Source organism: Hakea prostrata, chromosome 4, assembly GCF_041222555.1.
Source record: "Hakea prostrata isolate BN-2017 chromosome 4, UWA_Hpros_2, whole genome shotgun sequence".
In the NCBI taxonomy this organism is placed as follows: Eukaryota; Viridiplantae; Streptophyta; class Magnoliopsida; order Proteales; family Proteaceae; genus Hakea; species Hakea prostrata.
The window spans coordinates 55905299-55919981 of NC_142603.1; the positions used below are offsets into that span (position 1 = coordinate 55905299).

The following is a 14683-nucleotide window of genomic DNA, read 5'->3' on the forward strand; positions in this document are numbered from 1 at the left end:
TGATTGCAGAGTGGTGGTACACTGTCTGGTAGACCCAGCCACATTGTGGTGTGTGGTGGACGTGTCCTTGTGCAGTTGATAGCTACGAGAATGTTCTAATTAATCTTGTTTCGAGATTAAAAAAGCTTCACATTGAAGTGAATTTTTTGAAGACACTGATTCACCCCCCCCCTCAGTGTCAATTTGGGAATAACAGCTTCCTCCACTACCCATACCAACTCCTACCCTACTACTTCAGGTAAAACTTTTCCATTGCTGGAAAAGGGACCATTCAGCATTCTCCATCACTTTCTTTGTCTAAAGTTTTACAAGTTCTCTCTTTCTCTACTAACTTGCTCTCTATCAGTAGTCTTACATATGATTAAAACTCAATTTAATGCCACTGTGAAGATCCTTCGTAGTAACAATGGCACAAAGTATATTGATGGTAAATTCCAAAGATATCTCTCTAACTCTGGATAATACACCCCAGACCAGTTGTGTTGATGCAGCTAATCAACATCATTTAGAGATAGCCCGTTCAATTATGATTGCTATGAATGTCCCTGACAAATACTGGAGTGATGCTATACTCATTGCCTCTTACCTTATCAATAGAATGCCCAGTAGGATACTTGGTTTTAAATGTCTTAATGAGATTCTCCAAGCAGCGTTTTATTTTGTTATTCCCCCAAAGGTTTTTGGTTGTGTAAGTTATGCCAAAATCACAGCCCACCAGAGTAAGTTGGCTCCCCGCGCCCTACGATGGATATTTTTGGGGTATTCTGCTACTCAGAAAGGGTACAAATGTTATCATCCTCCTTTCAGAAAGACTATTGTGTCTATGGAAGTAATTTTTAATGGGTCTTGCCCTTACTATACACCTCTCTAGGGGGAGAGTTTTAAAGGAGATGTGTTCTTTCCAACTTTATAGACCTTCCTATCACACACAAAGACTCCCACACACCACTACAACACAATTTAGGAGACTTCAGCCAGTATACCTGAGGACTCTAATTATTCCCCTCTGTTTTATGAACCATGTGAAGAACCTAGTCAAGAGGAGATCACTATTGAGGTCTTTCAAAACTAGATTGACTAGAATAAGGAGCTGCAGACTTATCAGAGGAAGAATTACAATCGACCAAAACAGGTTGAGAAAAGTGACATGGTACCACTTCAGTCCCTTGCTCTATAATCAAATTCTATTGTCCCCCCCCCCCGATATCTTCTTTTGATCTTCCTATTGTTGTTAGAAAAGGAGTTTGATCATGTACTCAACATCCAATAGCTAAATATGTTTCTTATGACTCTTTGTCTGACTCTTACCGTGCTTTTATATCCTCTCTATCATATATTTTTATTCCGAAAAATTGGCCAGAAGCCTATGTGATAAGAGATGGAAGGCAGCTATGGTAGATGGAAGGCAGGTAATGAAGAAAAATGATATTTGGGAGCTGATTACACTTCCTCCAGGAAAAATAAACTCATGGGCTGTAAATAGGTATTTGTGGTTAAACAAAATATGGATGGATACGTCAACAAGTTGAAGGCTAGACTAGTCGCAAAGGGGTTTACCCATATATATGGGATTGATTATAAAGAAACTTTTGCCCCTGTTGCAAAACTAAACACTGTCAGAGTTTTATTATCTATAGCTGTGAACAAAGACTACAACTTACACCAACTAGATGTAAAGTTGGGAAAGTTTGTCTCTTGAAGAGGTCAATTTATGGGTTAAAACAATCTCTTAGATGCAGGTTTGGACACCTCTAGAAGGCAGTGACCTTTATTAGGTACAAACAAAGCAATGTTAATCATACAATGTTAGTCAAGAAGTCAAGTACCAATATCACACTTCTCATTGTTTATGTGGACGATATTGCCATCACAAAGAATAATGGTAAGGTAATTCGAAGGTTAAAGGACTTTTTTGCCAGAGAGTTTGATATTAAAGATCTAAGGAAGTTACAGTACTTCTTAGGGATTGAGGTGGCTCGACCAAAGAAGGGTATACACCTATCCCAGAGAAAGTATGTCCTAGATTTATCAGAAGTGGGAATGTTGGGGTGTAAAGCAGTTGACACCCCATTGAGGCTAAAGCTAAACTTAAGGAAAAAGAGAGAGAACCAGTGGACAAAGGAAGATATCAAAGGTTTGTAGGAAAGCTTATTTACTTGTCTCACACCAAGCCAGACATTGCTTATGCCATGGGGATAGTGAGCCAATTTATGCATTATCCATATTCAGCTCATATGAAGGTTGTCACCAGAATACTGCAGTTTTTTAAGGGAACTCCTAGAAAAGTAATACTTTTGTCACCCACTAATAATCTTAGGGTAGAAGCAAACACTGATGCAGACTGGGTTGGATCTCCTAATAGAAAGTCAATTTTAGGTTAATGTACCTTTAACTTGTTACTTGGAGGAGCATAAAACAAAATGTGGTAGCTTTATCCATTACTGAAGTTGAATATAGAGCCATTGGGTCGTGGAGTTTGTGAGCTACTATGGTCGAAAGGCTTGCTAAAAGATATTCGAGTCCAAGTTCCAAACCCTATGATGCTATATTGTGACAATAAAGCTGGCATTAGTATTACCAATAATCATGTACAATATGATCGAACTCAGCACATTGAAATTGATAGGTTTTTTGTCAAAGGAAAGTTGGAACAAGGGCTCATCTGCATGCTTTTTGTGAGGTCTGAAGACCATGCGGCAGAAATTTTCACTATTCACTAAGTGTTTAAAGGAAGAAGATTTCCTTCCTATTGTAGGCAAGTTAGGCATGATTAATATCTATGCCTCAACTTAAGGGGGAGTGTTGATTGAGTTATACTAGGAGTTCAATTCCGTTAGAACTTTAGTTCGTGCAATTTTCTATTTCTTGTTACCCAAGTAAGGGTATTTATGTAATAGTCCTCAACAAATTCCAATTAATGTAAATGAAACGTTTCTAAAGCTTTCCAAATAACCTCTCTGATGTAACCCAACTCTAGGGTTAGAATTCTTTGAAATAATGCATCTTCCTGCAAATATTCACAAAATGTCTAATGGGTTGATCTAAGGTAACAAAGAATAGTTATCGAAAGGCAAGGGCGGACCTATGAAGGGGCCGAGGGGGGCCATGCCCCCCCCCCCCGGATTTTTAAAATTTTTATATAAATTCCCTTAATTCCCTTGTTTTTTTTCACTTTTTTCTCTTCCTATATGTGAAATGTCGCTTATCTGCCCCCCCTCAATATAGAGAACAATTTTTAAAGGTAAAATAATGGGCACATATGTCATTCCTAATTAAAAACTAATTCCTCAATCCCTATTTATTCTCCCCACTATTCTCTCTTATCTTTTCTTCCTATTTATTCTCTTCTGTTTCTATAAACCTGGTTAAAGGAAATTTTTGAAAAAACATCTTATTAGGTATTCAAAAATCAAAATGTCATTCATAATTAGAAAGTAACTCTTCAATCCCTATTTATTCTCTTCTATATCCTCTCTCCTCTTTTCTTCTTATTTATTCTCTTCCTTTTCTTTCTTTCTATTAATTCTCTTCGCTTTTTATAAGTGTGGGTTAAGAAAATTTGGAAAAAAAATTCTACTCCACAATTAGGTACTCTTTCTCTTTCTCAATTTATTTATCGTTTCTCTTTTTCTCCTTCTTTTTTTATTCTTTTTATTCGATTTTATATTCTATCTTTCTTTATTTCTTCTGCAATTTTTGTTATTTGATTTTGAATTGTGAATAAAATATCTATAGTTAGTAGGTAACTAATTGCCATTGGTTTGCATCTCTTACCTAAAAAAAATTTGGTTTACATCTCCTACCAAAGAAAATATTGACTTGCATCTAACTTTTTAGGGTTGAAGTCATGTGTATATATTTTTTCTATATTGTTGCTTTAATTTTACCTATATTTTGTCGGAAAAAAAATATCATTATGTGTGGGCCCCACAAAATATATGTGGGTCTATTCTTTAATATAATAAAATAATTTAGAGGTGGGACCTCAAATGAATCTTATAAGGGCACACATAATATGTGTGACAAAAAAGCATTAGTGCTTCCCTAACGGGAAGGTTATCTAGCTTTCGTTCTTCGCCCCCCCCCCAATATTTCATCCTGGGTCCGCCCCTGTCGAAAGGAATATGGGGTCACTAAGGAAAACTCAAAGTTTTACTAAATTCCCATGGGATTTGAAACACAAAAGATACCTTAGGATTGGTAGAAAGAGGAATGGAATAATTTGGATTTATTTGTTAAGGTTTAGGGACGGTTGCGGGGATAATTCTTGGATGAAACAATTGATAAAGAGATTTTAGGGTTTTGGGGAATGCATCTTGGTAGGGTTTTGAAGATCTTCAGCAATTCTTTTCTTTTCTTTCCTACTTTCTTTTCGTTCTATTTTCTTTCCAGTTTTCTGGTTGCTGCAAGTCAAAAAGAGAGGAGAGGGGGCTGAAAGGAAAAGAAGGGAGAGAGGGGGTGCCGCAATGTATTGGAAAGGTGGTGAGGGGTTTGGGTGTGTCGTAAAGGGTAAGGGAGGGGTCTAAGGGGTTGGCAGCGGAGGGCAAAGGGATAGGGGTCTGCGACATAAAGGGGAGGGCTCCTAAGGGTTGCGCAAGAGAGGGAAGAGGTAGGGGGCTGGGGAAGAGGCTTTGGAGGGGACTAACATGTTATGCTACTGGAGATGGAAGAGGGCCACTGTATCTTGAAGATAGTTGCTGCAATTGAAGGCAAGAACTTTGAAACCTGCTGTGGCCCTCGCAAAAGAACCACAACTTGTTTCCCACAAGAATTCTTCAATCTTCATTCAATGCAGACTTACTTTAGAAATAAGGGAATAGCTTACTTATAGCCATACATCAAGAAAAAGAGAATTGGACTTCAATTAGGAACTTCACTTGAGACCCAACTAGGACTTAGAACTAAAACCTATTATCCATAAAGAGTCCTACTTAAAAGAAAGTCCATGTGACACTAGAACTTTAACTACTAACTCAAACAAAGTCTTCAAGACATGATTGGACTGAGACATTTCAAACCAAAATTCTAAAAATAAAATCAGCAGCTAATTAGGGCTGGAAAATGACCAAATGGCCCCTTTCAGGAGTTCAGCCAGCCCTAGATGTGCCACCTAGGGTTTCAGCCAAGGGGAGGGCCCTTGTTCACATTACCTTCTTTTTAGCATTCCAATTATTGCAACTTGCATTTTGGGTGCTAGGCTTCACTCTAAGACAGGTGAGACCCCACAATATTACATTTTTTGGGTGAAACCCCATAACATCTTTTTATATTCTATATATATATATATATATATATATGCGACTGAGCGGGTGAGGTTGTAAAAGCAGCATCTCTTGGACTCTTCAATACTAACGAGTACTTAAATTAATTATATTCAGGAAAGATATAGGTTACGTTACATCCATGCAATTATGCACATACCAACCGGTTCTACCAATTTCAATCGTTAGGACCAGATCTGACCCAACAATAATCACTAGGACCAGACCTGTCCCAATAAGCCATTAGGTGGGTTGGTTTAAGTTCCTGACCTGACATTACCAGTCCAAAATTGACACCCTAGCTGCACACTCCCTCTGATCTCACCCAAAATTTGGCCCCCCTCCCCCTTCCAGTTTAGATAAAGTCATCCGCCTTCCTTCTTGATTAGGTACTTTCAATTCTTCATTTGCTTGGAATTACATTAAGCTAACCTCCAACCAAATTCCTGGTTCAAAGATTATATTTGTCGTCACTCCACCACCTAGAGAACCATGAAACTTGGCTCACCCACCTAATCCTTAACATTCCATAGCCATAGCTAGGTTCCCTCCTATTATATGGAATGTCATGTCAACACCTCTTCTTTTCCTGCCATTTACATGTGTTATTTGGATGAAAGCATCCTCATACTTGGCCCCATAGTAGATGCCCCCCACCCTTCGACCGAGAAAGGCATGGTTAAGCTCATCCTTCTCAAGCTCCACAATCTGTGATACTGTCGGTAAGCTAGTGTTGGGAACCATTATCTCTCATCCTTGGCCAGAGCAGAATCTTAGGAGATGGACCCCCAAATCATTGTCTATTGATTTGATCTGTAAAGCAATCTTAGGATGACAGCAGTAAGCCTTATTTGCTTCCCCATAGATTTAATTTGTAAAGCAATCTAAGTTCAAACATTCAATAACAGCATTTTTGTAAACAAAACCAGGATAGTTTTCATTTTAGTTTTAAGCATGCTGGCTGAATCAGCTTCATTATAAATAGGTTCAGAAAGGCAGCATGGTTGCTAATGATGCAGCAGCAAAAGTAATCATATTTGGATGCTCATGATTCAGGAGTCAGGCCAGGCAAGATTCAGTTGTAGCTTCTCAACCCCACAAACCTGTAGTCCGAGAAGCGAGAACACTCACACCTTACATCTATCCAGAAAAGACCAGGGACTAAAACAATCACTGGCACCCTTAAGAATCATGCTGGAACACAAAATATCTGCACACTCACGCAAGGGGGAAAAAAAAGAGAGGCATGATAGTGAATTTTAAATGTTACCTGCATCCTATCTGCTTCACCCCCCACTCTCTGAGGTCTGATGATTCTATCTGATGTACCATTAGAATACTTCTGATTGATTGCAGATAACCTGTTCGATCAAAATCAATTAGGGTAGGTAGAACATATATATTTTACTACTTTCTCTTTCTTATTTTAAACCTGAGGAGAGAGACCTGAACTACTATGAAAGGGAGAATGTGTAACTATAACCAAAACAAAATTTCAAGACCATGTTGTAACTTACTTCTTCATTACAATACAACGGCCAAAACCACGATCAAGGGAGGACTTATTCATCACAATCGCATCCTCAATGTCATAACCACTGAAGCTCATTACAGCAACTATTGCATTCTGCCCAGCTCCAAGCTTATCATATCCAACCTGAGAACAAAATGTGAGATTCTACAACCCAGATAGTGCATCACATAATAATAGGAGCATACTGACCAGCTCTATAGTTCTTGTAGTCAGTAGTGGCCGCTGTGGATACACTAACAGGTAAAGTAATGTGTCCATTCGACACAGCTGCAAGAAGGATTTTAATTTATAAATCAATAAGAAAAAATCACAGTTACAATTATTACTGTCCTGAAAAATTACCATGAAAAGAAATGCACCATGTTGCCCTACTACATTTTGAATTAATTTAAGGAAAGATAACAGATCCAAACATAGCATGACTGAGAAGGTGGTGGGTACTTTATTTAACATTCAAGCTGGAAAAACAAATGAGGAGAAGACAAAGGGAGAGCTAGCAGGAAAAATACGATATCTATTTACTGCTAATCGTTAAAAGTGATACAGAAGACAAAGCAGAGCACATAAGTCTGTTACACTAGTCTCTCATTTCCTTTTTCTTTTCTTCGCCCAATAACATTCCCCCCCCCCCCCCCCCAAGAAAAAAAAAAGAAAACAACTCCAAAAGAAACAGGGGGGGGGGTTGTGAGAACATGTGGACATAAATCAGACAACCATATCATGAGAAAAAAAAAACAAGACATGCTCTAACATTGAAGGCCATCAACAAAAATTTCTATGACACGTGTATTAGAAACCATGGAGAAAATTCAACCAAAATTACAGTCGAAATGTCTGCAAAATCACAGATCAAAACGAAAGGCACAGATAGGCACACGATATGTATCATATCAACCGAAATATCAGTTGATAAGACACGATATTTTGTGTCGTTTCGTATCACACCAAAACGACACATACATAGGTTATAAAATCAACTTTTTCAAGCCATTTTTCAACCTACCGCAATTTTGACCAATATCGAGCTATATCATCTCTGAGATTGCGACCATATTTTGAAAAAAAAAATTTATTTCTCTCGCTTTCATCCCTCTTTTCATCTAATTTCTACATCTCCATTTCATTCAAACACTAGATTTGCTCTTCCACTTGTGGATTTTCTCAAATCTTGCAAGGTGACTAACCAACTTCCTCATTTTTTTTATTTTTGTTTTGTTTGTGCCTTAAATCTTCTTGGATTGCTTCCAAATTTAAGTATGTTTACTTTAGGGTGTTGATGTATGAATTTGTAGTGTCAAAATTAATTTTTTACTCTTCATACTATTTTTTTATTTTTCGGTTAATAAAAATTATTTTATAAATTATGTATATTGCTAAAAATGTAGATGTATAGTAGATGTATGACCTTCAAATTAATGTATGTGAGAGTTGAGATACCATATTGCTGTGATGGTGGTGATTCAACTTTTTTCTGTTAATTATCTATTTTTACTATATATAATATATATTTAAATAATTTAAAAAATATTTTAATATTAAAAAATTCAATTAATTTCTGTTTTAAATTTAAAAATAGGAGAGCATTAATGGAAGCATGTATGCAATTTATTGAGCATGTTGTGGAGCTTTTTAAGATAGCGAGTTGTATTTTATATATTTTAAAATTATTTACACATTAAAAAATACTTAGAAATATGAGGTATTATTAGAAACATGTATGTAATTTTTGGAGCATATTGTGGAAGGGATGAGGAGGGTGTTGATGATGATGGAGGGGATGAAGAGGGTGTTGATGATCCCAAGGACAGACCACCACCACACCACCACCCCTAGTATGTGAGAGTCAGGGGGGAGGACGACCACCGAGATTTACAAGTGAGAATCAGTTCACTCACACGACACAGGATTCAGACCATACTAGAGCTACTTCTCAAGGCTAAAATGTTTCCTCCACATATTCAAGGAAGGCGAAGGGGAGCTGCATGGCTATAGCACAAAGGACACGCCATCATATGGGTCCTACCGTCCGGCTAATGCCGAGAGCTTGGTGGGATCTATGAGATCGATGAGCATAGATGATTCTAGAGACGACTCCACCTCCAGAGGATCCAGATGGCATTGGCCTGCAGAGTCCTCATATGATACTGTTGTGGGAGTATTGGTTCTACTGAGTCAACTTATGGAGCTTACGGTTATAGACCATATGGTATCCCTACTAGCTATCAAACTCAGGGTCAACCACTAGAGGAGCCTTATGGTTATGGAGCTTATGGAATTTACGGTGTCCCTCCCACTATCACCTATCGAGTCCGACACCTGAAACCTTATTGACGTATGGACCTTATGTTGACAACCTGGGTGCTCCTTCATTTGTTAAGCAAACTTCCACTCTATACCACAGCCACCACCAGCCTTTCCATATGTAGTTGAGTTAGTTCCTTATCCAGAGATTCAAAATTTCCCATCATCAGGAAATCTTAGGCATGTGGATGAGGCCACATATAGAGCTGCAGTTGCTAACTATGTCAACAACTATAAGGGGCAAACATCATGGGACTTGTATTGTCACTTGTATGGGGTGTAGACAGAAGAGGGAGACATGGAAAATAGGAGACTTGTAATTGGAAACATTCTCGCTTCTCCTCATCTGTAGTATCTACTAGGACGGTACATTTTCAATGGTTTTTTGGTAAACTAGTAGTTCCAAAGTGTTTATTATGCTTGAAATAGGTAGTATGCAAGAATCCAAATAATTTTATTTCCATATAAAGCTCAAAATTGAAGTTCCAATTTCCAAAAGAAAAAAAAGAGTCCAGTTTTGACCAATATTTCAGCCTTTTGCAAGGTTGAAATTCTTGTTCCGTCGAATTTTCTTCCTTGGTAGAAATAAAAATGAAAACGATTATGGTAGACAGGTTTTGAGGGATTCAAAAATCTCAAACAACTTAAGTACATCTGTGTAATTCATTTACATGTCCTTGGAAGGATTTTTAAGCTTCTTCTACCTCATTTAACTCATACTTCTCGATAACAATGCCAACAAATTTGGGAAATCAATGGATTGAATATCCAAACGTCAGTATTTTTGGTTTTTCTTTAATTTGAGGTAAAATGTTTTTTTTTTTTTAAATGTATGATCATTACAACTTGGATGATGTTAAAATTAATACACGTTTAACACCTGGTCTGATCTACGACCTCACAAAATCTAAATCTTTTTCACAATTTCCAGTATTTTATTAATTTTTAAAATTACTATTTATTCCTTTTTTGCTTCAAAAAATCTAATTTCCTAGACTAAAAACCAAAAAAAAGGGGAGCCTAGACATCTAAAAACCTATCAAAGAAAGCAACGAGTGGCCACTTCTAAATTGAGCCAGGGGGAAGCTTTGGTTCCTAGTCCTAACTCCTAAAGAATCCGTCTCTCTAGATGAGTCTGTCTTTGACCCTTCTTTTGATCCTATTTTAGACTTACCAATTGCATAAAGAAAGCAGCTGCAAACTTGCATCAAGCATCCTATTTCCAATTATGTTTCATTTCAGTCCCTATCCCCAAAGTTTCAAAGTTTCATTTCCTCTTTGTCCTCTACTTCTATTCCTAACATTTGGTAGGAAACATTATCTAACTCAAACAGGAAAGAAGCTGTGGATGAGGAAATATTTTAAAAAGCCACAATTTTCTAAACTTGAGGAGTAATTTAATATATGCTTTATTTTTGTTTAAGGCTTATTATTAGAGTTTTTGTCATACTTGAAGATAACTAGTGTGTATTTCTTGTATCAGGCTTATTGATTGCTATCATTTGAAAGATGGGAGATATTGCTTGGTTGCATGTGAGGCCCCTGATGGCAGATAGGAAGAAGTCCCAGTGCAACTACTAAAAGAAACAGATTGGAGGAGGGACTACTAGATTAAAGTGGCATTCGCTAGAGGGGATAGGAATGTTATTGGATGCCCCATGGTCCCGACAAAGATTAAAGTGGCAACTGCCCAACATCAGCAGGGTTAACAAGAAAAGAGGAAGTAGAAGAGGATACAGCGACAGGAATTTGAGGATGTTTGCCTAGACGACCTTTTAGATCTAGGAAAGGCCTTCAATCTAAAGTAGCCAAGGGAGTGGGCTTTTGAGTTGGGTGAGGCAGCAAAAATAATGAGAGCCATGATGATGAGTAGCCAACAGCAGAGGATCAATGAGATGATGAAGCAACAGAAGGCCAAGGCAAGACTTCTTTTTTCTTTTCTGCAACCCCTTTGACGGCCCGACTGAAGTCACCCAACATTATTTCATATTTTCACATTGTTCTGTTGTATTTGTCTTGTTACTCAGTCCTCCCCCCCCCCCCCATTGTTTATCAATCAGTATTCATTGTATGAACCATGATGATAAACAGGAAACAAAAATTTTATTTCTGCAACTCTACTGATGGCGACAACTTCCTTTCTTGTTTTTTCTCTGAGGATCAGTTACTATATTATTCAAATTTTTATATCAGATGTATGGGACTATGATAGAAGATTCAAGAATGTATTCAGTAATTGTGTTTACATCAGGAAATCCTTCTTCAGTTCAGTCAGCTTCTGTTGCTCTTCTCTGGCAACTTCATCTTCTTCATCTCCAGCCTTTTTTTTTTCTTTTACGGTCTGCCTTCTCTGTCACGCATGTATTCTGTTTATTCAGAAAATCCTTTCCAGACAGCTTCTTTTGCCTTTTTTCAACAGGTTCATCTTCTCCGGCATCTTCATCTCCCGCAATATTTTTTCCCTGCCTTCTCTGTTTCACTAATGTATTCTGTTGTATTCAAATCAAGCAACATTTGGGAACCATCGTCTTCTTCATCTCTGACAAGGCAGTCGGACAACTTAAAGTAGCCTCATGTTAGTTTTTTACTTTTATTATAAAATAAGACATAATATATTTTAGAGTTTTTTTTTACATGCGACTCACTTAAGTTGGGGTGAAACTCTTCAAGCCTTCCTAAATGAAATGACCAAAATACCCTCCTAATATCAATTAACTAAACTACCGTTGTGTCTCATGCCATACCCAATCCTTACGTGGGTGAAGGGGAATCCCTTCACCCATCTTCTTCCTACACCCCCCCACCGGCAACAACCGCCCCACGTTCTATCTAAAGTCCAACAGATTGATGTCTAAACCAATTTTCCTCCATCTTCTTTCTTAGAACCCTAAAAACATTTGCAGGTACAACTGAGTGACCACCATGCCTGCGATGGTATCTCACTTTCTTGTGAAACCTCATCTTGGATTCTTCAAATGTGAATTAAGGTGAGAGATGAGAGAAATCAATCTTGGTTTAATTCTCAATTTCTACTGTCCGATGTGAAGGGAGAGATGTCTTTTTCTCTGTTTTTCAATTCCATTTAGATGGTTGATGGCTGCTTTTCAGGTGTACTTAGACGCAATCATCATATTTGATTCTTTTTGTCTATTGTCTATACGATCAGCAGGATAAGAAGAGTTTCACGCTTTTCACAACGACAGATTTCTACCAGTGATCACAGGAGTATGTGTTGAATTTTCTGAATTCGAGTCTAGCGAGGTTTTTCTGACAATCCTGTGAAGTTGAAGATAGGTTCAACTGTTCTTCAGTTTCAAAACCTTCCATCCATATCTGAAGTCAGCATGAGTTGTCAACTAGGGTATTTCTACCAAAATCAGTTGTGAAAGATGCGAAAGAGACCAGGTTTTACAATCTGGGAGACAAATGTGCTCCAAATCTTCTAATGGGCAGCCAGGCAAGGGTTCGAAATCAGTGTGGTTTTGGCTACAGAAAATTTAGGGTTGGGGTTTATCTAGAAAACCCCTATGGTCTGCAAATGAGTTTGGCTGTTTTTCTTTTCTTCTCTTTTTTCGGGTTGGGTGATTTCCGGTAGGGTGTCTGATTTCCCGTGGGGGAAGGTGGTGGCAATGGTGGCCAGCAGGTGGCTCAGGAAGGTGCATGCGGGGTTTCCGGTAGTGGTGGGTTGTTTCCCGTAAGGTGTAGGAAGTTCCTCCTTCACCCACCCAAGGGAAGGTATGGGATGTGACACAAGGGTAGTATTACAAATTGATATTAGGAGGGTTTTGGTCATTTCATTCTAGAAATTAGCTGAGACTAACTGAGACTGTTGTGTACTACATGTAATATTGGATTGAAATACATGTAATATAACCCACTTATGGGAGGAAACAAGTGTTTCACCCCAACTTAAGTGAGTTACATGTAAAAAACCCTACATTTTAACATTAACAAGAGTGTAGGTGATATACATGTCACTTAAAATACCTTAATGATCTCAGAAGCGCTCAGGGAGGCACCTCACTGCCTATGCACTCAAACTGCCTAAACCACCCTGTATCGCCTTGTCACTGTGGCAACTATGACATCTACTTGACTAAACCTACCTATTAAACCCTGACAATTACCTAATCCTCACCAGCACATGGTAACCACAGCTTCTTCTGACCTACCAGAGCTTACGAGTTCATCCTAGATCCTAGATATTGATTACTGGTTGGATCCTTACCAATCTGACTTCATCAGGTACTTCAGGTATGTTGTCATATTACATGATAATTATATGTGTTGTAACGGATTTGTTTACCATTTTTCTTTTTTTAACCTTTTACCTCCCTTGGCTTCTTTTATTAGCACAGGGGTAAATGAGATCTAAGTGAATCAATATGGTTTAATCCATTGGTCTCTTGCAATCTTTGATTACAGCCATTACACAAATGCCATCCCTACTCACTGTTTTTCAGCAACTTGGTGGACTCAATGACAGAGTCAGAGGAAGCTTGGATGCAAGGGCAACGCCAACAATGCAACCAAGGCATGCTCCTACTTGACCATGGTACCCAAGTGCATGGACACCTAGATGACTATGCAACTATTACCACCAAGACTAGCACTTGCAGACCATGCTGCTCACCACAATCTTTTACTAACACAAGGAAACTTTATTCATCCGTCCCCCTCCCCACCCCAACCAAAAAAAAGAAAAAAGAAAAACCCGCAAGGAAACTTTGTAGGCAAAAATGATCAATTTTTCAATAAGGATATTCAGATCAAAGTAATATTAGAAGAACAGAACTGACCTGGTTATAAGCAATATTCCCCATTGCTTGTTTTCCCATGGCACACTGTTTAAAAAGAAGCCAAAGTAGTTTAAAGATAACAGGGATGAGAATTTCCAGTTTCCTACAATACATAGTGATACCAACCCAACACCCACATAAAAAAGGAAAGAGAGAGAGACAGACAGAGAGAGAGAGAGAGAGAAAGGACAAACTCACAAACCTGATAAGTATTTCTTGGTGATTGGTTATGGTGGGGGAATGGGATCAATCCAGCACAAACGCCTAAGATGGTAAGAGGTTCAATTTCTATGTGAGTTGTTTCAGGCTCACACTGGCTTTCATATAAAGCGATCTGTTAACAAAAACATTGAGTAGTACCTGTTATCCAAAATGCATAATTCCAATACATAAGAAAGTTAATGAGGAACCATATACGAATTACAAACCAAAGCATTGTTCTCCTCGTTGACATCAAGATACTCAATCAACCCATCACGTAAAAAATCATTAAATGTGCGAATACCATCCTATATGGGGACAAAAGTTAAGTCAGTCAGGATTAGCAAAAAGTTGATGGCCACAATTGATGGCTTAACTCAAAAAACAATTGGTGGCTAAGAATATTCTAGAAAAGTGAGTTAAACAAACCCTCAGTTCCTTCATATGATGCTCTTTAATCCTAGACACACCCTTATCAGCTATAACAAGGGGTCGACAAACACGGCCTCCATCCGATGCAACATATACACAACGCTGGTAGACATTTAATTCAAAGTCAACATGTAGGATTTAACACAAGTAAACCA

The 14683-nt window shown here is 38.1% G+C and overlaps 1 protein-coding gene across 2 annotated transcripts in view; it reads right to left on the reverse strand.

The window, feature by feature from the left end:
• The window catches only part of NRPC2 (nuclear RNA polymerase C2), a 131231-nt gene that overhangs the window by 56546 nt on the left and 60002 nt on the right, over window positions 1-14683 (reverse strand). For both annotated transcript variants that reach the window (XM_089153749.1, XM_089153750.1), the window contains 7 exons: window positions 14526-14630; window positions 14324-14404; window positions 14098-14229; window positions 13896-13940; window positions 6985-7062; window positions 6779-6918; window positions 6532-6622 (listed from right to left, as the gene is read on the reverse strand). In XM_089153749.1, the coding sequence (XP_089009875.1) occupies window positions 6532-6622; window positions 6779-6918; window positions 6985-7062; window positions 13896-13940; window positions 14098-14229; window positions 14324-14404; window positions 14526-14630 (672 nt within the window). The remainder of the gene's footprint in view (window positions 1-6531; window positions 6623-6778; window positions 6919-6984; window positions 7063-13895; window positions 13941-14097; window positions 14230-14323; window positions 14405-14525; window positions 14631-14683) is intronic.